Here is a 24,742-nt window from a genome sequence, read left to right on the forward strand (position 1 = left end):
TAGTTACCCAGAGAAAAGAAGAAAAGGAAAGAAAAAAAAATTTTTTAATTTTTTTATAATTTTGGGAGAGAGATAGATCAAATCATTGTATAATCAATATTTTTTGTCTTATTATATTTTCATATTTTTTTGTGCTTTTGCCAGAAATTTTTTTAGGAAAATAAAAGAAAATTTTACAATTTTCAAAAGAAATTTTGATTTAAAAAAGAAAAATCTTCTTTTATATGTAGGCATAACGTGTGTAAAGAAAAATCATCAACCTATGGAAAGACGGTATAAAAAGTGTACTCTTTTTTTTTTTTCTTTTCTTTTATTATCTTATTTTGACGAAACACAGCCCTATGCTTTCACCTAAAAAGAAAAAAAGGATAGACTACTAGACTCTAGAGTGAGTGACAAGTCCACTAGACTATATAGTACGGAAGCTCTTTGCAGATCACGTGTTCCCATTTTCAATTTCAAAAAGACAGGCTTTTGAGCGGTTGCTTTTTTACTTTACCGTTGCGATCGACTAGGGCGAGTAAAGCTTGCCGAGGAAGATTCTCTGCGCAGAGTGATCCCACCGATTCGCCCCCGGCCAGAAAGAAGAAGGGTATTTTGTATACTGTATTGAGGGGGTTGAAATAGTCTGTAATTCCGTTCTCATATAATTTCGTGTAATATCACCTTCAGGTGGTGATACATGTATTGATACCAATGCAATGGTCTATATCTTATACAATTAATAAAACATTAAATCAGTGAAGAGGCATTTAAATCAGATCTGAACCATTGGATTAGTATCAATACACGTGTCACCCCTGAAGATGGTATTTCACGGAATTGTATGAGATTGGAATTGCTGACCATTTTTTTCCGTATTTATTGAGGTGTGGGTTTGTATTTCACGGAACTGTTTGATTTTGTTGATTTGAACCGCTGTTTCTTTGTTTTACTGATGCAATTGGTCTTCATCATCTCCATTATTGGAAAATTGGGCTGTTTAATGTCGATGGAAACTTAGAATATCATCGCGAGCGTCCCAACAGTAACAGACGACGACGACGACGACGACGACGACGACGACGAAGAAGAAGAGAAAGGAGGAGTATGATGATGTCTCTTTGGTAACGATCTTCTTTGACTGTTCTAAGTTGCATTGGTTTCGAATTTGGCGAGTAAAGCTTGCTGAGTAAGATTCACTGCGCAGAGTGATCCCCAACGATCGTCCCCGGCCAGAAAGAAGAAGGTTTTCTGCATACTGTATTGAGGTGTAGCTCTGTATTTTCGTTTAGTTTTTTTTTTCATAAAATATCTGCTCTGAACTGTTTTTTTTTTATTTATTTGAACCACTGTTTCTTTGTTTTACTGATGCAATTGGGTCTTCGTCATCTCCATTATTGGAAAATTTGACTGTTCAGTGTCAATGGAAACATAGAATATCATCGCGAGCGTCCCAACAGTAACAGCAGACGACGACAACGAAGAAGAAGAAGAAGAGAAAGGAGGAGTGTGTTGACGTCTCTTTGGTAATGATCTTCTTTGAGAGTTCTAAGTTGCATTTGTTACGCTTCTCCAACAGTAACAGAGTTGTGGTATACTGAGAGCGATCCTCAGGGAGGGCAGCGCGCTTGAGTAGTTTCAACTCATTTTCATCATCTTTCGCTCACTTAAACGCCTAATCTTTCGCTTTCCTCCTTTGATACTTGCGCACTCTGGGGTTTCACTGCAAAATTCGAAGGTAAAATTTCATTTACTTCTTTTTTCCCTTTTAAGTTTTTTTTCTGAAGGAGAGTAAATTGAAAAAAGAAAAATTCTGACCAATGAACAAAATCGTCTATGTAGGTGAAATCTGTTGATGCCGGAAATATGGAGATCGCCGGTCAAATTTTCCCGGAAATACAGTGCCCTTGCAGGGCTGGAGCTTGCATTGTTAAGACATCATGGACGGAGAGAAATCCTGGGAGGAAGTTCTATAGTTGCCCTGGCGATGGCATGCAAGTTAGTTGTGGATTTCTAATTTGTTGCTTTTCTTCTGTTTTCCTGGTCGAAGCTAATTTATTGTTTTAACTTCTGTGGCTATCGTTGATCGGATCTTCCTTCTTGCTTACCGTTTTTCTTACTCTATTACGTTTCAACTGTTCCTCGAGTGATTCCCCTTGTTTGTTGCTTTCAAAAAATAAAAAATGTAGATTATTGTAGGATTGCTAGCTGAGGAAATCGAGCAGGATGGTCTCCCCAGTGTTTGTGAATTGTCATTTGAATCGGAAAACCTACATATCCAACCGGGTGATCCGGACTGCGCATTTTTCTCTGATGCCTCTTGTTGCTTTTGTTCTGTTTTCCCGGTTGAAGCAAATTTATCGTTCTAACTTCTGTGGCTATCGGTGGTCGGTTCTTCCTTCTTGCTAACCGTTTTCTTACTTTATTACGTTTCAACCGTCCTTTGTGTTTGTTGCTTTCCAAAAAAAAAATAAAAAAATAAAAAAATAAAAAAATGTAGATTATTGTAGGATTACTAGCTGAGAAAATCTAGCAGATGGTCTCCCCAGTGTTTGTGAATTGTCATTTGAATTGGAAAACCTACCTACCCAACTCGGTGATCCGGACTGCGCATTTTTCTCTGATGCCTGCGGATCAGCGAGATTGTCTATTTTTCTCTTTATTCTAAAGAAGAGATAAAATGTAATATACATTTCATATAATTTTTTTTTTTCTTATTGACAGGAATTTGTAACCTTACTTTTTGTCCTCTTAGTATAACAATTAACACATTTTTCTTCTTTTAATGGGTAAAATTTTCTCATTTCATATTTGTATTAAAAAAATGTATTGATAATGAAAAATATAAACAATGACATTATCATAATGAAAATTTGTGAACCGGAGGCTTGCTAATTTCAAAATCAAAGATGGGTGGAAAGCATCCAATACTGGTGTTTTTTTGCCTGTAACCTTAGTGGTGGGACCAACTCAATTTGGAGTCCTAAGCCTTTGAACATTATGGCTTTTGGCTACTTATTGGGGCCGTAGCCCTGTGTGCAGGTTTGGTGGGTCATTCATTAATCGTCCCCTAAGGTTGTGTTTGATAGCTAACAGAAGAAAAGAAAAGAAAAGAAAAAAGTACCATTTTTGTACTTTTTTCCTTGGGTTAAGAATTTTTCTTTGCATTTGGTATGTCTTTACCCATGAGAAGATTCCCCTTTTCAAATTTAAAATTCCCCTTAGGAATTGTGAAATTTTATTTTGCTCTCCAAAAATTTTCTTGCAAAAAACACAAGAAAACATGAGAAAATTTGAAAACATAATAAGACAAAAAATGAATGATTACACAATGATTTTCTATGTGTCTATCTCTCTCTTAAAATTCAATTTTTTCTGAATTTTTTTCTTTTCTTTTCTTCTCTTGGTAACCAAACATACATACTCTTTTTATTTTCTCACAATTTTATCTCTTTTCTTTTCTTTCCTTTTCTAGATTCTTTTTTTTTTCCTTTTCTTCTTTAGGTTGTGTTTGGTAGCCAAGAGAAGAAAAGAAAAGAAAAAAGTACATTTTTTTACTTTTTTCCTTGGGTTAAGAATTTTTCTTTGCACTTGGTATGTCTTCACCCAAGAGAAGATTCCCCTTTTCAAATTCTAAATTCCAAATTCCTCTTGGGAATTGTGAAATTTTCTTTTGTTTCCCCAAAAATTTTCTTACCAAAAACAGAATAAAACATGAGAAAATATGAAAAAATAATAAGACAAAAAATGAATGATTACACAATGATTTCCTATGTGTCTATCTCTCTCTTAAAGTTCAAAATTTTTTGAATTTTTTTCATTTCATTTCTTTTCTTCTCTTGTCTTGATAACCAAACATACATACTCTCTTTATTTTCTCACAATTTCTTCTCTTGGCTACCAAACATACATACTCTCTTAGGCTGTGTTTGGTAACCAAGAGAAGAAAAGAAAATAAAAGAAAAAAGTACACTTTTTGTACTTTTTTCTTTGGGTTAAGAATTTTTCTTTGCAATTGGTATGTTTTCAACTAAGAGAAGATTCCCCTTTTCAAATTCAAAATTACTCTTGGGAATTGTGAAATTTTCTTTTGCTCCCCCAAAAATTTTCTTGTCAAAAACACAAGAAAACATGAAAAAATATGAAAAGATAATAAGACAAAAAATGAATGATTACACAATGATTTCCTATGTATTTGTCTTTTTCTTTCTTCTCTTGGTAATCAAACATACATACTATTTTTATTTTCTCACCATTTCTTCTCTTTTCTTTTCTTTTCTAGATTCTTTTTTCTTTTCTTTTCTTTTCTTCTTTTGGCTACCAAACATAGCCTAAGGCTCCATCTGGTTGGAAGTGAAATGAAGGAAAGGGTAGTGAAAGTAAAATTAAAATCAAAAGTAAGATTTTGTAATTTTTACCAACAATGATTGTGTAACTAACTCTTTTTTTTTTTTTTTTGTATCTAGTATATAAATTTTACACTTTTCAACCATTTTCCTTCGATTTGAATAAGAAAAAAGTAAAGATTCTATTTGAAGAGTTCTAATTTTTGGGATAAGAATTCCTATTTGAAAAGTTTAATTACTATATTTAGTGAAATTTAGATACACAATCATGATTTCAAAATTTTATTTTTACTTTTTTTTGAAATTTAATTTCACTCCCTTTAATTTCCCCTTGCTTGCAACCAGACGGAACCTAAGTAATGCTGAATTTGATAAAAAGAAGCTAATAAGTAACAGAAGTAATTGGGTTTATAACTTATGGTTCATATGCATACAGTTTCATTTCAGGGTTCATTAGTGATTTTTGTTCATTGGTGAAATCATGTGCGCTCTACATGAAAAAAGAAGCAAACTTGAGACCCAGGTACAACACACCCCCCTCCCCCAAAAAAAAAAAAAAAAAAAAAAAAAAAGACAGTTCGGATAATACCAACATATTTGAGTGAACTAGAAAAAATGCACATGCAGTATTGTACATATTGAAGAAAAAAACGAAACTATTGTTAATTAAAGACAAGAAGGCAAAACATTATAAAGAGTGAGATACAAAAGGGAGTGAGTATAAAATATGATACACATATAAGTGATTTCAATAAGAATACAAAAAATTACAATCTAAGAAATGAGGAAGGAAAAGAAAGGTTCATGAGAGGGGGAAAGGGTATCATTGGTAAGATGGTGAGAGACGAAGTATTGGATTTGTGCACTTCATTGGGAGGGAGCAGGAGTAATGGGTGGATCCACTTAGGTTTGTGATGGATGGGTTTTAAGAGAAGGGAAATCTAGAGAACAAAAAATAATGATGTGGAATGGGAAATGAAAATAGGAAAGGAAAACCACTAATAAACAAATTAAGGTAGTTGTCACTTGTCAGTGATGAGGGCTTCTCTGAAATCTTTAAACTGACAAGAACAAGATTGTAGGATGTTCATCATTACCTGATATGTTCAGAATATATATAATGCAGGAGTAGATTACAAGTAACTAACTCCGCAATTTATAACCCCAAACAATATAAATAGGAGTAAGAAACAAAGAAATAATACCATCAAATAAACCCCCAAGGATATAATACCCATATAGGAGCAAAACCAGCCCAAAACCCAACCCTATAAGAGAGAGAAAGACCTTCTATAGAGCTAGAGAGATAAAGGTGCGGCCAGGTCTGTGGGAGTCTGATTGAGCTGCACTTTTGGGTGTAGATAGTCCCTAGGGAGGGTACAAAAACCCCCAAATATGAAGGGCTTCTGAAGGCTGGTTATGGAGTTATGCGCTTTCTTGATTTTCAGACCTAGGAGAGAGAATGTGAAGAATTCTGCAGGAACAACAACTTATCTTCTTCAGATAACCTTCAAGAGAGGATCGATTGATCTTCTTAGAGTATAGAGCCAGTCCTCTAAAGGATTTGCATATCAGATCTCAAACTTGGATAGCAATGAGGGTCGATTGGCTTTAAGAACAAGAACTCTTTGGCTAGATGATTATGATTTTGTATGCTTTAATAGGTCTGAACTTCTAATAACAACAAACAGAAAATAAAAATATAAAAAGTAGAATTGATGGAGGGTTGAGAAGGGTGAAAGAGAATAAAGGAATGAGTATCTCACCCCTCAGGTTTTGGGTATCACACCACTCAAAGGTTTAGGCATCTCACCTCTCAGTTTTTTTTTTTAAGAGAGGAACGTTTGATCTTCTTAGAGTATAAAACCAGTCCTCCAAAGGATCTGCAGATCAGATCTCAAACTTGGACAGTAATGAGGGTCGATTGGCTTCAAGAACAAGAACTCTTTGGCTGGCTGATTCAGATTTTGTATGCTTTAACATGTCTGAACTTCTAATAAAAATAAACAAAAAGTAAAAATAGAAAAAGAAGAATCGATGGAGGGTTGAGAAGGGTGAAAGAGAATAAAGGAATGGGTATCTCACCTCTCAGGTTTTGGGTATCATACCCTTCAAAGGTTTAGGCATTTCACCTCTCAATAACAGTTTTTTTAGCTAAAGAATAATCACTCAATAATTCATTCGTTCCAATCTCAATTATAAGTACATAAGCTCCTCTATTTATAGAGGGCAGAATAGCAATCAAACTTCTACTAGGAGCTAGTTTCCCATTAGGGCTAGACACTCCTACTACAATTAGGAGCTAGTTTCTCAATAGGACTAGACACTCCTACTACAACTAGGAATTCAAAATAGGAATAGGACTTGACTTCATGATTCCAACATAGAGTAGGACTAACTAACTAATAGTCCATATAGGACTTTACAACCGACGAATGGCCTAATGGGTCTTTATTGAATTAAATAGCAACTAACTAAGCTAATGAATTAAATCCCGTTTTTCTACCTTCTACCCATATTTTAGGCCCATTAAAGTGGTCCATTTCAAAGAAAACCCATGGGATCAAAGGCTCAACACATACATAACACAACCCAAGGCTTATTTGCAATTAAATAAGCCCAAGTGACTTATCTACCTCAATATACATGTACCCTTATTAAATTATGGTGTTCTCTGAAACATTATCCTTTGTTATTGATTCTGCAAATGTTTGTTTGTCTATATGTGAAAGTGTGAAAGGGCGGATAGATAGGCTAGTAACTGGTTGAATGTATGGGGGATATAGGGTGGGTGGGAAGGAGTAATAGCGCAAAGTAATGGTTGGGGGAGGATGAGAGATAGGGATGGTACCATGGTTAGGGAAGTGGAAGAGATAGAGATGGGATAAACCTAACTAGTTTTTGTTTTCTCATTTTACCTTTATAAATAGCTTTATTATTTAAGTGTATTTTTGGAAAATACAAAATCAGTCAAACTTCATAGATGTGGGAAAATAAGAATCTGTCTCCTTTAGTGTTGATGGTATCAATGTTATGATTATGTGCCCTTACTGTTCATATGTGAACTGTGCAGCAACAAGATAATTGACCTTACTGAGTGAAATTCGAGTTTGTGAAGACTCATTGTATGAAGAAAGCTTTATTCATTAATCATAATTGTTGCAATTATATGGTGCTTTTCCCATTTAATTTATTATGTCCTTTGGTTCGTCTGTGATTTGTGTTTAGTCACTCTAGATGTGGATTATTTAATCTCTGTCTGTGACAGTTACTACCACAGCATATTATCCCGACATGGACTACCACCCAAAAGTTATTTTTCATGTATTTTCTTTTAATTGTTATTCTAACTACTTTTTAATGGGGTTTTCATGATTTTTTTTGATAAAATAATGATTGCTAAAAGCATTTTCGGAAGTCTATCTTTTACATAGCTTGCATATCCACAAGAATAGTAAAAAAAAAAGAGTTCTCATACTTCCATATGTTTTTATACTTGGAAGTGTTTAATATAGAATTCTATTTGAATGATCAAAACAGTACAAAAATACGACATTTTCTCAGAGAATCAAAATCTATATTAGGAGGATAATAATAAAAGTAAATCAGATGGTCTGATGAGCACCAAACTCAAATCGACAATACTAAATCTTCGGTCGATCCAAGGGCTGGATCAGGAGATATGAGGCAATTCCTTGTTGGATTAGGAGAGGGGGGGGGGTAGAACAGTAATTGCACCATTCAAAACAGAATTCAAAAGAAAGGAATGGATAGATTAATCGATCCTGAAAATATATTATAAATCTCAGCAATATCAAAGTAGTAAAACCAGTAATTTGATTAAATATTCCAAAGTACAAAATTCAGGTTAAGAGATAAGGGCAACATATGGAGAACGCAAATATCTCCTGACCGAACCTCTAATTGAGTTCTTTCTCTTGGGTTCTGAATAACCTATCAAAAGATGAAGGTAATCTAATGGCTAGATTCTCTTAACCCAAATTCATGCAAAAAAAATCTTGCATATGAATTCCTGATCAGAATTGCAGAAAATTCAGAACAATACTTACTTGTTAATGGAGAAGAAGAATACAATAAATTCCCAGGCTTCACACTGCAAAATGGCTGGAAGGATTGAACACCAAGTCCAACCAGCCTTGATTGAACACAAGGAGCCTTGATAGTGCACAAGGTTTCTTCACAAGTGGAGAAGAGGAGCAGCAAAAGCTTTTCATCAATCAAAATCCTTGTTTAATGCTGGACCCCATTACAAACCTATATAGAAAACTCAAAAACAGAATTAAACTTTAAAACGGAAAGGTCTAACCCAATCCTTAACTAATTACGTAGCATAAACTGACTAGGAAACTGACTCAAAACAGGATTGGACCTGTAGAATCCTAATCCAGCCTGACTAAAACACTTAATAACAATTGAAATAAATAAATGAAGACACTTATCTAACTTATCGCATATGAATAGCCTCTACACATATTATAGGCCCATTAAAGTGGCCCATTACGATGAGAACACATGGGATCAAAGGCCCAACACATACATAACTCAAACCAAAGCTTATTTCAAATCAAATAAGCGTATTTAGCCTTGGATAACTTAACTGCATCAATGTTGCTCATGAATCTTCTTCCCTTTTAGAATCATTAGGATGGTTCATTGAGTATTTTTGTCTATTTAGACCTAGCATATTGTGTGGCTAGGCTATTTTGTAAGGCTCAGTTTTTATATGTCCACTTTGAAATTTATGGAAAGTAAGACTGGGAAACATACCTTTGGCCCAGCCCAGTCTTGGATGCCTTCATTGTTTTTTCGTGTGATGCCTGGGCCTGGCCATATGCTTGATCCCCTTGTCAGGCCAGGTGTGTACTCATCCCAGACTATGTTGTTCCATCACACTAGCAACTATCAAATTTGGCATTTTAAGTTGATTTATGAGTGTAATGTATATATTCTTTTCTTTATGTAGGGCAGAAGATGCAATTTTTTCAAGTGGTGTGACATTGCAAGCCCATTGAAGAGGGTATACCCCTGCACCCTTTATACTCTCAGTACTTCCTCTATCATCTTTTGGAGTTGTTAACTGTCACTGATTGAAAATATGGTCCATTATTTTTTGTTGAAAGAAGTCCTGGGATCCACAACCTATGTTGAAGTCTTTAATCTTTCATTCTATAGTAGACTCTGGGCCAATAGGTCATTGACCTTGTCCACTGTTTGGATGGGCCTGTTAGGTGATCCTTGCTGTTTAATGTATTGTCCATCTTGTGTTTTCTATTTAGTGGCTTTTGATCAAATGGTTAAGGTCATTTAAAGGATGCTTCTGTTGTTTGGGTGTGTTTGATCCAAGGTTTTGTCCACCTAGTTGGTGTTGGATTGGTGGGTTGAAGGGGTGCATCTTTGTATTGAGTGCTGTATTAGAAAAGTTTTGTTTCCTTAATGTGGTCATGAAATTATATTCACATTGTGCATTTCAAAAAAAATGAATTTGAGGAGAGAGATAGACACTTAAAGAAATCATTGTGTAATTATGATTTTTTTCTTATTATGTCTTTTGAACTATTTTCTTTTCTTGGCTTCCAAATGTAGTTGATTGAATTAGAAAGAAGGATAAATGGTTTCAGAGTAGTGTTTCCACATGGTTGGCCTAGATGGAAAATTATGTCAAATCGGCACTGATTATGAGGAGATGAATATTTGCAGTGTTTGATTTAACTTTTCTGTGGTTGTGATGACATCTCTTTGTGTAGTCAATTTTGTGGAATCCATGCCGTCCAAAGTGAGAGGAATTAGACCTAGAACATCTCCAAATAGTAAAGTTTAAATAATTTCGATTTCAGTTTAATTCGAAAGGGGAAAAAGAGAGTTAAAATTCGATGTTAACTAATCTGGCTGATATTAATTTTATTTATTTATTTATTTATTTTTGGGTGCCAGCTGATGTTGAACTTGGTAACATGAAATGTTGGAATAACTTAAAATAGGACTATTAGGAAATGCACATTGAATGCTGAGATTATGTACAGGGATATAGTAAGCCTTGCTTTTACTGTATTCATAAAAATGTATAAAGAACAAAAAATATAGGGAAGACAGAAACTGACATGACTAATTGTTTTTGGGTGTTGGGGGGGGGGGACTTGAGTTTTGGCTGTTAAAGGCTACTCACGATAAGGGTTGTGTTGAGATGTTGGGAATTGGTTAAGTTTGATCCATGGTGCCTTAACATACTTGAGGACCTATCTCCACCTTATGCCTTAAAGTTTTCGGTGGACCCTCCAACAGGGAGTGTCCCTATCATGATATTTGTTTACTTGTGTGATATGTGAGAGTTGTCTTTTATCTTTCCTTTGTTTTTAGTTGTAATTAGGACTTAGACTCTTAGTAGGTTTCCTACTAAAGTATATGACTGGAATATAATACAAGAGGCAAGGCTGGTCCACATCCACGAGAGGCACATTATTGAGTCCTATAGTGTTCCAGAATTCACGATCTTCTCTCGTCTGTCTTCTCCTTTCTGTTCTTCTTTCCTTCTTTCTTCCTCCTTGTGAGGTCTAGTTATTGTTTTATCTGTTGTTACATGGTATCAGAGCAAATTTAATCAGTTTTCACCATTCAATTTCTGTTTTGATAGTCCTTTGAAGTTTTTTTTTGGTTGCAGCACCTATGCTGCCATCCATACTGTATGACAGTATGACGTCATAGTTTCTGATTATATGATGATGAACTAGGGTCTTCTTGCCTTTACTATCTACATCTGTTCTTCCATGGAGTTTTTCATCTACTGGAATCAAGGTTTATCCATATAATGCTGGCGGTACTTCGTTTTTTGGATACAATTGAGATATGATTTGATAAGGACAATAATGCTGGAGTGGCCCGTTTACTGTCAAAAAAATTCTACTAGGCAAAGCAGTGAAGCTTACTGACCTCAATGGGGAAGAAGTATCAGGATTGGTCAACATGGATCAACTCAAGAGATATTATCTTTAATCGGGTGAATAGCCCAGACTATGCTAGACTTGATTCCTCCCAAGGGATACGTAGGTAACTTGACATGCCCAAGTGTGGTCTTAACCATCACAAGGCAATAAATCAGTTCCTAGATTAATAATCAAGGTACCCTAAAAGATCATCATAGCTTATGTCCCACAAGAATCGCCATTTGACATATATGACCATCAAGAATCTATCATTCCCCTATGGTCCATCACATCTCATCTAGAACTTCATTTTCCCCAAGAATCACCATTCGGCATACATGGCCATTAGGAATCTAACATTCTCCTATGGTCCTCCCAATACCTATCTAAGGTTTCATCTCTCTCCTCAAAGATTGCCACCCGACACTAGTAATCAAGGCCACTTCATTCCCCACCCTTGATTAGTCAGAACTTTGATGCATAGTGGTAAAGGATTGGTTGTGTCAATGGCTAATGTCATTATACCTCTCCTTTGCTTAATTTGGTTTCAGGAAAGAACATGGACTCTTTGGATGAGACACTGAGGAAGTGGATGTTAAACATTGGCACCTCTGTGCTAGACCTGCTAAAATCAGTGAATTTATCTATGTTCAACCAGATCAGATGTATGGAATTGCACCATGGATTACTTAAACAAGCACCTCAACATTGGGATGCTAATCTTCATGTATTTCAATTCAGGACGATTGAGATATGTCAAACTCTGGAGGAATTGGTGGATTTTTATCCACTCCAAGAATTGTCTCCTCACATTGTATCTTATCTTTCCTCCCTTTGGTATGATAATTGTATTAACACCAGACTTCTTAGGCACTATGTGAACTGGGCTTACCCATTGGCTGTCAAAAATATGATAAATTATTCCATGATCCAAGCACTTTAGGATCTCTTTCTTAATAGCTTCCATCATCACTGGGTTAGCTCTTCTTTGGGGTTCTGTGGATGGTTTGGAATGCTCCATAAGATGTATATGATGTTGTACAATAGAAAGGGCTTATACCCTTGATATCAGCTATGGTCCAACCTAGGGCTTCCTTATTATCTTTTAACACTTTAAGTAACTCCTCTTCCTGGCTAGAAGTCAAATTTGAATAAATTATTACAGGAAGAGTCTAATCAGGCCCTAGGAAAGCATACCTTAAATTAGATGGCAACTCCTTAAGATCTAGTTTAGGGGGCTCAACTATGGAATGGAATTGGAAAGGGGTCCTAAGGGCTCCACAGGTGTGTGAAGACTCAAGACTTTAGAAAAGAATTTTTCACTATCATCATCCAACTCATCTATACACTCTTGGAATTCTGAATCAAAATTAATATCAAAGTTGGTAATTAAATCATTAGAAAAATCTAAAAAATCCGCAATCATATTAATCTCTTCTTCCATATGGTAAGGACACTTGATGCTTACTTGAGGCTGATGCAAGCCTCTGATGCTGAGATATTGTTTTGCTCTACAGAGCTGGCAATACCATGTTTTACTGCAATTTCTGGCTAGTATTGAATCCGAAAATCTAAACATACGGATCTGTTCGATGTATTAATTGATTACTAGTTCATTTGAAAGTGTCAATCGACAATGGTTTTCTCTCCATCTGACACCCGGATTTTCTGATTTTTGAAACCATATATCTGGGTGGTTTATTTCAGATTCTTATGAAATCACTGCTGCATAATACTCGTGTTTTAGCCTACCGTATTTAGTTGGGATAAGGCTGAGTTATTGTTGTTGTATCTGTCCAGATTTGGAGACCTATCAGAAGAGGTCTTATTATTATATTCTGGTTGCCTGCTGTTCTGATCATAATCTGCCCATCTGTAGCTGCCACCGGTTATTATTTATTTTTATATCCTCCTCAGGAATTGCTCTTTGATATAACTATTGTGCTTTGCTGCTAGTTATCTTATTGGGTATTGATTGTTCATAGTGGGTATTTCAAAACCCCCAACGTACTTTGAACATCCAACTGACATCTGTTAAACTCAATGATGCATCAAACTATTTTAATCTGGCACAGGCAGTTAAAGGCCTAGAGTGTATATCACTGCTAGGCGAAAAATGGATTATCTGACTTAGCCACTCCCTGCTATTACTACTACTGAGTATCTGGAATGGACATCAAGAAAATGCCACAATACTTTGTTGGCTGTGGAACAGTATGGAGCATTCTTTGGCTTCCCATGTGATGTTCCATACCACAGCTAAGGATGTTTGGGATGACCTGAAAGAAACTTATTCTTAGGATAGGAACATGTTGAAGGTATATGACTTATATGAAATGTCATTTTCCTTCAAGTAGAGTGGAAAATCCATCGGTGACTGCTAGGGTTCCTTGAAAGGCATGTGGAATGAACTCATTGTGTCTAACCTCCCTCTACAGATATTGAAATCCTTAAATGTCAACGTCCTGAGTTCTTAGTTGAAATTTTTTTATTTGGATTAGACTCTGACTTTCAACCAATGAAAAACCAAATTCTTTTTGGTGAGAAGATACCATCCATGAATGAGGCATTTTGTCCATCCAGCGTATCGTGTCCTCCTCCTACAACAAATCTTTTTGTTTTGGTGAATAATTAATTCAAGACCAAAGGGAGAAAGAGGGGGTGTATACACAAGGCCTCCAAAGGGGAGAACAACAGAATGATACAAGGAGGAGAATCCTCACTGGGGTTGGGGAAGGATGGAAGAGGGCAAACCCTAAGAAGAAACAATGAGCCCGTTCTTCAGGGAATCTTCAACATTACGATAAGGGAGCAAAGCAAGCTTGAACGGAACATCAAATAAGATGGCTTTCCAGATTTGGAGTTGGAAGTCCATCTACGAAGATTACGCTCCATCCAAATATGATTGATAGTGGCATCGAAGGCTAGCTTCCCAGCAATATCACAGACAGAGTTACCAGTAAAAGTCATAACAACCTAGATCTATTCTCTCAAGAGGGGAAGGAGCCTCCTCTTAGAGGGCCAAATAAAGCTGAGAATTCTTTTGCAAACAATGAAGGATAAAGGGCACTCTAAGAAAAGATGACTGATATATTCAAAACCACACTAGCACATACAACAGACGGGGAGGACAGGGATATGGTGGTAGATGAGGAAAGACTGAGAGGGAAGGCAATTGGAAGGAGCTCTCCATGAGGTGAAACTATAGTGGGGGATATGACCTTTGAACTAGACAATTTTGTACTAAGGCGCAAAAGGGTTATGAGACCTGACTAGGTTTCAAGCAGCGGAGGAAGTAAACTAGCTAGTTGATGAGGGGGTCCTAATGATTCTCTCCTCTCTGCCATTCGAGGGGAGAGATGGCAGGGAAGCCTAAGGGGAGGACATGGGAGGGGAGACGGTGGGAGGGGGGAACTAGGATCCATTGGAGATGAAGGATTCAACAAGGGGTATCCCTAGGGAGCCTGGAAGAATAGATTGATTTGGCACCGACAATATAAGAGAGGATGCCAGAGGGATGCCAGTTGTCAAGCCAGAAGGTAGTTGAAGCGCCATCACCTATAGAGGAATGGGTGGCTTTGAGAGCAATAGGTATGGTTTGAAGGATCTTATGCCATACATAAGAGGCACTGGGAGGAGGAACAGATCATAAAGAGTTCTTAAGGGGGGAGTAGACCCAAGAGACCCAAATGTTGTTATGCTTAGAGACAAACTTCCAAATGAGCTTGAGGATGCCCACACAATTGGTGTCCTTGATTCTTCGAATGCCCAAGCCCCCTTCTTGTTTAGGGAGGTAGATGGAAGACCAAGTGATGGGGTGGAGGAATATGGATGAATCAGCTCCTTTTCATTTGAAGTAACACATGAGAGACTCAGCAGAGTTGATGGTAACCTTGGAGCTAGAAAACACCACCAATAGATATAATAAGATTGGAGCACAGATCTGATAAGCCTTAGCTAACTAGTGTAGAAGAGAAGCTTACCTTTCCAGAGTTGAAGCCATTTTCAGATATGATTTAATATGGGAGCACAGTGATGGGCAGTCAGCCTGGAGGTAATAAGAGGCAAGCCAAGGTATTTGATAGGGGGAGGGAGCCGAGTGAGAAACTAGTAAGCTCGAGAAGGCGAGCTTTAGAGGCCTTAGGGACCTTGACAAGGAAGAGACAAGATTTGAGGAGGTTGATATGGAGGCCAGAGAGGGATTTGAAAAGCTAGAGGGAAGACATGATGGATTCAATGTAAAGGGTATTAGCTTTAGGGAAGATTATGAGGTCATCTATAAAAGCAAGGTGGGTAAGGTTGATGGATTTACATTTAAGAATGGGGGAGATAAGGTGAGGATCAATGTGGGATTGGATGGAACTGGAAAGGACCTTGTGGGCCCGAGAGAAGATGAAGGGGGAGGGAGGACGAACTTGTCTGATACCTATCGAGGAGGTTAAGTACCGCCTAGGGAGCCATTAATAAGAATGGAGAAGCTAGGGGAAGAGATGTAGGAGTGAATCCAATTGACGAATACTGGAGGGAAAGCCATTACACGCAGAACATTTGAGATGTAGTCTCATTTGTTGGAATCAAACGCTTTATGGATGTCAATTTTAAGGAGAGTAGCGGGAGAGTGGGATTTTCTATTGAAGTCATAGACAATCTCGTGACAAAGAATGATATTGTCATTGATGCTTCCACCATAAATGAAGACGGATTGATTCTGATTGACAAGGGAATCAATGACTAGCCTGAGTCTATTGGCAAAGATTTTAGCAATAAACTTGTACAGGAGGTTGCAAAGATAAAGATGGGCCTGAAGTCAGGCGTGGAAGAGGCTCCCTCCTTTTTAGGGTTGAGGAAGAGGAAAATATTATTGATTCCATAGATTTGATTGGGGTTGAAAAAGAAGCTTATGATGGCTTTGGTGAGATCATTACCAATGACATGGTTATCAAGGCGACAAAGCGGCTGAAGTGATAGTAGATAGTATAAAATTAAGGCGACACCAACAAGGTGTTAAGGAGTTGCCTAGGTGACTAAGGCGCTAGTTCAAGCTGAACCACCTTGGCGCACTCCTTGATAACTATGAACAATGATATCCCAACAAGAGATGAAGAAGCCTATACTGAAGGCATTAGGGCCAGAGGCTTTTTTAGCATTGTGGGAATGGATGGTAGCCAAGATTTCAAAATCTGTGGGGATGGAATGGAGAGACGCTAGAAGATGGTTGGGAATGAATTTGTTGATTACGAAAGAATATATGGGACTAGAAGGATTGTGGGAGAGGGGGTGAAAATCTCAAAGAAATAGGAAGCCACTTTAGACTTAATGTCTTCAGGACTATGAAGTAGAGATCCGTCTTTGGCAGTGAGTTGGGGAATGGAATTGCTGTTGGTTCGGGCTTTCGTGGAAGGGTGGAAGTAGGTAGAATTAGTCTTTGGGCTCTAACCATTTGATGCGGGATTTTTGCTTGATGAAGCTCTCTTCTTAACAAATCAGGGAGGAGATTCTTAACAAATCAGGGAGGAGAGTTTAAGAGGTTTCTTTCTCCTGGATCGCAAAGAGAGGGTTGAGGATGTCTAATTGGAGACCGAATTGGATAGAAGCCAGGGAGTTTCTCCAAGCGGAGATTCGGGAGGAAATGTTGCCAAAGTAGGAGGTGTTTTAGACCTTGAGGCACATTTGACATTTTTAAGCTTTCTAGCAAAGGCAATGATGGGAGGAAAAGCTTGGACAGGCTAGTCCCAAGCATCTTTGACAATGGGAAGAAAGCCGATATGGAGAGACCACATATCAAAGAATTTAAAAGGCTTAGGGCCAAAGGAGACGTAGGGGTGGACAAAGAGGGAGATAGGGTTGTGATTAGAGATGTCGGTGAGGTTGAAAGTGGTATGGGAGGCAAAGGGGAAGAAGGAAGCCAAGCTTCATTGACTAAGACTTTGTCAAACTTGTAGGCAATCCTATTGATACCAGCTCTTCTATTATGCCATGTGAGCTTGGTACGAGACTATTTGAGTTCATTCAAGCCCGTATCTTCCAGACAAGAATTAAAGTCTTCAACAGACAAAGAATTCAAGGAATTCAATTTCTGAATATCCTCCTTACAATCCTCAACTTTTTAGAAGCTATGACCCCATGCAATCTTCTAAACAATCAGATACCCAGTCTGAAGTAGGACAACCCTAGGAGTGGGAGCCAACTTGAGAAGCAAGGAAGCGAAGATCAACCCAAAGGGAGGCTCTATCCGAGGCTCAACTACGACCATAATTGATGGAGACTTAGAGAATGCTACTTCCCCCTTAATTCATATCTTAAGACTTTAGTCTTTGTAATTTAGGAATTTGCTTCCTTTATTTTGTAGTGACTATGTGGGTTATCTTGGCTAACCAAGCTGTTTAACTAGATTATGAGCATAAGAATAATGCCAGATGAATGGAGGAGACGTATTGTAGTTCCAATCTACAAAAATAAAGGTGACATCCAAAGCTACAATAGTTGTAGAGGCATAAAAATTATAAATCATATTATGGGAGAAGGTCATCGAAGCACATCTAAGAAGAGAAACTTATATCTTGGGGAACCTATTTGGCTTTATACCAGGTAGATCCACAACAGGAGTTATTTACCAACTGTAGCCTACAAGAAGGTTCGCCATATGGTCTTCATTGACCTAGAAAAAGCCTATGACATCGGACCCAGAGATTTGATCTGGCATGTATTGGAGAAGTGAAGGGTGTCGAGTAGGTATGTGGATATCTTAAAGAAATGATTGAGGGTGTGGTGACTAGTGTGAGAACCGTGGAGGTCAAGGTAGTGAGTTCACAATTACAATTGGGTTACATAAAGGATCAACTTTAAGCCTGTATCTATTTATTCTTACCATGGATGATTTAACCAAGAACATTCAAGGTGAGGTTCTGGGGTATATGATTTTTTTCGATAGCATTGTTCTGGTGGATGAGACAATAGCAGGGATTAACGATAAGTTGGAGTTATGTATATCTACCTTAGAGTCAAGAGTTTTAAAAATTTGTCAAACGAAGACGGAGTATATGGTGTGCAACTTTAGTTGCACAAGGATGGATAGCGAAGTGGTGAAACTTGAGGAGAGAGAGATACCGCAAAACGACTATTTTAGATATAGCGGGTCAACCATAAACAAGGGGATATAGAAGATGATGTTTCTCATAGAATTAAAGTAGGATGGATGAAGTGGAGAGGTGCATTTGGAGTGTTGTGTGTGATGTATTCCTTTTAAGCTTCACGGAAAATTCTACAGGGCTATCTTAAGGTGAGTGTAGTAGAAACGAGGACGTTGAGGTGGATGTGCGGAAAAACTAGGAGAGATGAGTAAGGAATGATTGGGTTAGAGCTGATATGGGAATTGCCCTGATTTAGGACGAGCTCCGAGATTGTCATGTAAGTTTGTATGACCATGTTCAATAGAGTCTTGGGATGCCCAAGGAAGGAGTGATCAGATCCAAATGGAAGGAGCTAAAAGAATTAGGAGCAGACTTAAAATGACAAGATAATATGTTAAGGAAGACATTTAGAAGCTAGGTCTTGACTCTAGTGTGACCGCAAACTGAGCTGTTTGGAAAGCAAAGATCCATGTAACTGATTGCTTTTAGGCGGGATATTCTTGTGGCGTTGCTTTGTTTCGTCCCTCTCTTTTCTTCTGTTTTATGTTACGCTCTTAAGGATCCATGTAGCCGACCCCATTTAGTTGGGAAAAGGCTTGTTAGTGTTGTTTATTTTTTAGTGATACTAGAAAACTAACTTAAGTATGTGAGGTAAAAATTGAAAGTTTTGGGTTTGAGTTGTAATGGATTTATGATGAAATCTATAGGCGTTACAATATAAGTTCTACCTGAATAGTTGTGTGAAAGAAGTCTATAAATAAGGGTAGTAGGCATTTCTGTTAACGCAGGTTTGTAATGTTTTTTGGTTTGTGCTTTCTTGGAATATGTGAAGAAATCTGTAGTCTCTCAATACTCTTATTTTACTTGGTTACCGTTTAAAGATGAAATGGTTGCTTAGTTTATTTCCTCTTGCTGTTAACATCTTGATTAGCTGCTATAATTTTCATGGAATGCATTTGCTGACTAGTCTGATTGTCTGTTGATACCTTTTTGAATTCCTTGTATGAATTCAGTTGCTGGTATCTCTCCGCCTTCAGTTTTGTTAACAATGCTGGTTTGGAGAGACTTGTCAACTTCTTTTAACCACTCATGCTTTAGGTTTTGACTCTTGAATAATAAAGACTAACCTGCTTGCATCTTGGTTTTTTCCCTTTGTTTTGTAGTTTTACTAATAAATAGTTATCTTACCTTTACTTTATGACTAAATTGCGTTATTTTTCCCCGCCTTTGAACCTTTTCTGAGGGAAGTTAAATTTAAAAAGAAAAATCCCAACCAATGAATGAAACCATCTATGTAGGTGGAATCTGGCACTGAACCTATGGATATCGACGGTCAAAGTTCCCCGGAGATGCAGTGCACTTGTGGGCTTGGAGCTTGCATTGTTCAAATATCATGGACGGAGAAAAATCCTGGGAGAAAGTTCTATTGTTGCCCTGGCATACAAGTGAGTTGCAGATTTCTAATTTATAGGTTTTTATTCTGTTTTCTTTGTTGAAGCTAATTTATTGTTCTAACTTCTGTAGCTATCAGAGATCGGATCTTCCTTCTTGCTATGTCTTTTTCTTGCTTTATTGCGATCCAACTGTCCCTTGGGATTATTACCTGTGTTTGTTGCCTTAAAAAAAAAAAATACTAGCTCAGGAAATCGAGCAGATGGCCTCCCTAGTGTTTATCAATTGACTCAAAAAAGCTACGCACCCAACTGAGTTACGAAATAGGAGAGAGTAGAATATCTTTCTTCGTCCTTACAAAAGAAAAAAGGGAGAAGTTAACTATGACACATTCACTAAAAAAAAAAAACCTTTTGTGGCTTGCGATTTATTCGCAAAAATTGAGAAACTCAACACGAAGGCAGAAGAGAGATATAATAACTTGGTCCTGGGCATCTATCATTGTATGCACAATGATGGGCCATGCAATTGCTATTCATAATGAAAAGGAACATTTGTCTATGGTCGCAAATTGGGAGAATTTGCACCCATTATAAATTTGCGAGGACATGCACGAAATGTTAATAAATCCCTCAGGGAGGTGAGCTTATGCAAAAGAAGATAAAAAATAATACATATACTGAAGTATAGACTTTAGCTATTGCCAATTTATTTGGAAAAAAGTGTAAAAACTATTTTGTGGTCAACAAAATAGGATATTTGATATCTTGTTGATGGTGGCTTTACTTTACATGATGGTGGGATTGGGACCAAATTGGCATCTTCAAAACATTTTTATAGTGAAATGGAGGGCAGAAAAAAATTGTGGGCAAATTGATAGTCATATAGTCTATATATCATAAAAATGGAATATTCGTTGACGTGTAAATGGAAGAAGTTAAGAAGATTAAATTGTCATATGAAATTGTTATTGAATTGTTAGAGACCGGGGAATCTCGAATAATAAAACTTTTCATATACAGTTATTAAACTTCGGGAAAGGGAAGCACACAATGCCAGTGTACAGATTACTCTCTCTCAACAAATGGCCACCCCTATTGGATGATTCGTGACCCTCCCCTACTATTGGTGCATAACTGCACTTTGGCGTTGTATGAAACCTCTCCTTTAAAATTTTTACTTTTTAACTGTATTCCTATTTATTTATTTATTTTTAAGTTAATTTGACTCTGCTTTATTTCCCTTTTCTTGCAACCAGAAAGAGCCTAAGTAGTGCTGAATCTGATAAAAAGACGTTAACAGGTTGACAAGTGAAAGAAGTAATTGGTTTGATTAATGGTTCATGGGCGTATTATTGTATTTCAAGTCTCGTTAGCAATTGCTGTACATCGTTGAAATCCTATGCGGCATACATGAAAAAAATCAGTAGGTGACACCGCCCAAAAAAGGCAGTTAGGAGAATTGTGAGCTAAAAAAATGCACATGCAGTCCTGTACATAAACCAAAATCTTAGAATTAAAAGATAAGATAGTTGTCAAGGCGACTAGGTGACCCAAGGTGGCTGCTTAGGTAACAAGTCCCCTACCTTGGTGCCCTAGGCATGCATTAATGACTATATTTAATAAAACAATGATAATTTATATAAGGGTAATTTACAGCGCCACCACCTGGAGAATACCACTATTATAAGAACACCCATTCTGTTTCACCAAATTAGACTCAGACCCCCTTGTAGGTACCATGGACCTCCGCCCCCGCGATCGCGGGATCGCGATACGGCGCGTAGCGCGTGTACACACGCTAGGGTTCAACCCTAATGAGATGAGATAGTATCCCCTGGTCATCAAATGCCAAAGGGGGATACACGTTATCGGTAAAAAGGAGTCGCCACCTAGAAAGGGTCTAGGACCCATAAATGTCTCCCCCAATCAAGGGAGAGAGACTAATGACTCTGATGGATAAGGCTGGTTTGCACCAAGATTCTGGACAAGTGTCAAGTGACAGACTGGGAAGGTGTTAGGCACCCAGTCTGCCCGACCCTAAGGCCGGTCTCTTTTTGTTTGACCAAAGTTTGTTTGTACCCTACTAACTAGTCCTAAATCTAGGTCACTGAAAACCCTAATCTAGGTATCTAAGCATGACATGTGAAAACCCTAAACCAAGTGTCTAAATTATGCTAGCTAGGTTATGATGCAAATGATGAAATGGTTACGCTAATTAAATAAGCTTAAATGATTTAATTAATGTATTATGAGTCTTAGATTAAGCTAATTAAATAAGCCTAAACCTAGGATTAGTTTAGCAATTTGTGAAACCCTAAATTAAACTAATTCGATTAATTGAACCTAACCTAGATGGGTGATCAATGAATTTATGAAATCCTAAATTGAATTAATTAAAATGATTAATCCTAATCCCTAGTAATTTATGAAATAAATTATTGCAATCCTACTTAATCTAATTAAAAAGATTTATAAATTAAATGAGACCTAATTAATTTATAAAAGTGAAATGGATTAATTACATTAAATGAATGCATTTTTACTAATCCACCTAATCTAGTGTAGGAGGATTAAACTAAACCTACGGTTTAATTAAACTAATTATGAAACCTAATTGCACTAATTATGTTTACCTTGAGCTAATCCTAGGATGAGTTAAACATTTTCAAAACCCTAGTTAAGCTAATGAGAAGAGAATCTTTTAACTAATTAATCTAATTAATTATCCTACATTAAACAACTAATTAATTGATTGATTAAAATAAACAAACCACTCGAGGGAAAAAGATTGGTAATTACACAAGTTTAATAAATTGAATTGAATGAAGAAATCAAATGCAATGATTTAAAAAGCTAAATTAACAAACCACAATTAAATAAACAACAGTTGAAATGACTAATTACATTAACTAAGTTACTTTAATTAATCTAAATTAGTACTACACTAATGCAAGTGAACGTTGGAGTACAAAAGATAGATAGTAGGAAAACCCAAATCCCCAATACGCACCTAATGCTACGAGCCGGTTTGAGGGGCCAGCCACGCCCGTCCTTAACTAAACGCGCCCTAAACTACGTCCCATATATTATTAAGAGAGAAAAGAAAACAGAAAAAGAAAATCATTTGATTTTAGGACCCAAAATTAGGGAAATTTGAGATCCCTGGAAAGCTTTTAGAAAACAAAAGAAAACAAGAAAAAAGGGACAACTTATCAAAATCATTTAATCCACAATGAACAATTAAGACTATAATGAAGAAAAACAAAAAAAAATGCAGAAGGATTGTTCTACATTTTTCGGTTTAGAAAAGCAGAGGAGCGAGGAGACAAAAGAAAAAAAGAAGAAAGGGCTTCGGCCGAGATGAGGAAAATCGAGGGGGGGAAGGATTTTCTCCTAATAAGCTGAGGAGCATACTTTTAGGGATTGAGAAGAAGAGGTGCAGGTTCGGTTGCAGCAGACTTTGGAGGAAGGAAGATGAGAAGAAGGAGAAGAAAAGAAGAAGGAGGTGCAGGTTCGGTTGCTGCCAGTTACAGCGGCAGGGAAGGAAAAGAGAAAGAAAAGAAGAGAAGAAGAAGAAGAAAAGAAGAAAGAGGGGGGCTCGGTTGCTGCCGGTTGGGTGTTGCAGCAGCAGGGAAGGAAAAGAGAAGAAGAGAAGAAGAAGAAGAAAAAGAGAAGGAGGAGAAACATGTCCGGTTGCTGCCGGTTAGGGGTTGCAGCAGCAGGGAAGGAAAAGAGAAGAAGAAGAAGAAGAAAAAGAGAAGGAGGAGAAACATGTTCGGTTGCTGCCGGTTAGGGGTTGCAGCAGCAGGGAAGGAAAAGAGAAGAAGAGAAGAAGAAGAAGAAGGAGGAGGAGTTAGTGCGGCTGCAGTTCTGCTATAGGGAAAAGAAGAAATAAAGGAAGAAAAGATGGGGAAGAAATTAGGGCTTGAGATCCTAATCTAAGGGTCTAGATCAAAAGAACAAAAAGTAACTTAAAAAAACTAAACCAGATCAAAGGTAAACATAAAAAACAATTAAACTTAATTAATATAAAAAATCAATTACCTAAATACCTTTAATTGGACCGAAATAAATCAATTCATATCTAACGAACCGTATTGAACCCAAATGAGACTAATTAAATATAATTAATCTAAACAAATAAATTAGGAATTAATTTATTACATTAGATAAGCTAGTTCTAAACTGCAATTAGGAGAAGAAAAATACCTTAAGCCGGCTTTAATCAAGGAACAAGGGGAGGTAACCCTTGTGCTTTGAGCCCCCAAATTGAACCGAACCGGATAAGATCTCCCGGCTCAATGAAGGATTAATGTATTAAACTTTTAAACTTGGAGAATGTTTGATTTTAGAGGGAAGAAGTTAGCCAAAAACCTTAATAGGGCCATCCTCTCTCCCAAATTCTCCATTTTTCTCCTCCCCTTTGGAAGAGGGGAAGGGTTATTTTTATAGCCCTGGGACTTGGGACAATTTTCTCAAATTTCCGATGTGGGACTAAAACTAGAGAGGATTGTCCAAAAAACCTTGCTTTTGGACAAAGGGGTTTGGGCCTGATGGAGGCCGAGGTGCAGCACGGCCTGATGTAGGCCGAGGTGGAGCACGGCCTTATGGAGGTTGAGATGCAGCACGGCCTGATGGAGGCCGAGGTGGAGCACGGCCTGATGGAGGCCGAGGTGCAGCACGGCCTGATGTAGGCCGAGGTGGAGCACGGCCTGATGGAGGCCGAGGTGGAGCACGGCCTGATGGAGGCCGAGGTGGAGCACGGCCTGATGTAGGCCGAGGTGGAGCACGACCTGATGGAGGCCGAGGTGGAGCACGACCGGATGGAGGCCGAGGTGGAGCACGGCCTGATGGAGGCCGCGGTGCAGCACGGCTTGATGTAGGCCGAGGTGGAGCACAACATCAAATTCTAATTTTTTTGAAAACATTTTCTCTTGAAAGTTTATAGGAAA

The 24,742-nt window shown here is 37.6% G+C and overlaps 1 protein-coding gene across 8 annotated transcripts in view; it reads left to right on the forward strand.

The window, feature by feature from the left end:
• The first annotated feature begins 889 nt into the window (after positions 1 to 889).
• The window catches only part of LOC122079644, a 111,181-nt gene continuing 87,328 nt past the window's right edge, over positions 890 to 24,742 (forward strand). For 6 of the 8 annotated variants that reach the window (XM_042646278.1, XM_042646273.1, XM_042646277.1 and 3 more), the window contains exons 1-5: positions 890 to 1,250; positions 1,401 to 1,720; positions 1,825 to 1,980; positions 9,313 to 9,366; positions 19,695 to 19,841. In XM_042646278.1, coding sequence (XP_042502212.1) covers positions 1,849 to 1,980; positions 9,313 to 9,366; positions 19,695 to 19,841 — 333 coding nt within the window. In that variant the 5' untranslated portion in view covers positions 890 to 1,250; positions 1,401 to 1,720; positions 1,825 to 1,848. The remainder of the gene's footprint in view (positions 1,251 to 1,400; positions 1,721 to 1,824; positions 1,981 to 9,312; positions 9,367 to 19,694; positions 19,842 to 24,742) is intronic. The other 2 variants (XM_042646274.1, XM_042646275.1) reach the window with 2 other exon arrangements.

Source organism: Macadamia integrifolia, chromosome 5 (assembly GCF_013358625.1).
Source record: "Macadamia integrifolia cultivar HAES 741 chromosome 5, SCU_Mint_v3, whole genome shotgun sequence".
Classification (NCBI taxonomy): domain Eukaryota; kingdom Viridiplantae; phylum Streptophyta; class Magnoliopsida; order Proteales; family Proteaceae; genus Macadamia; species Macadamia integrifolia.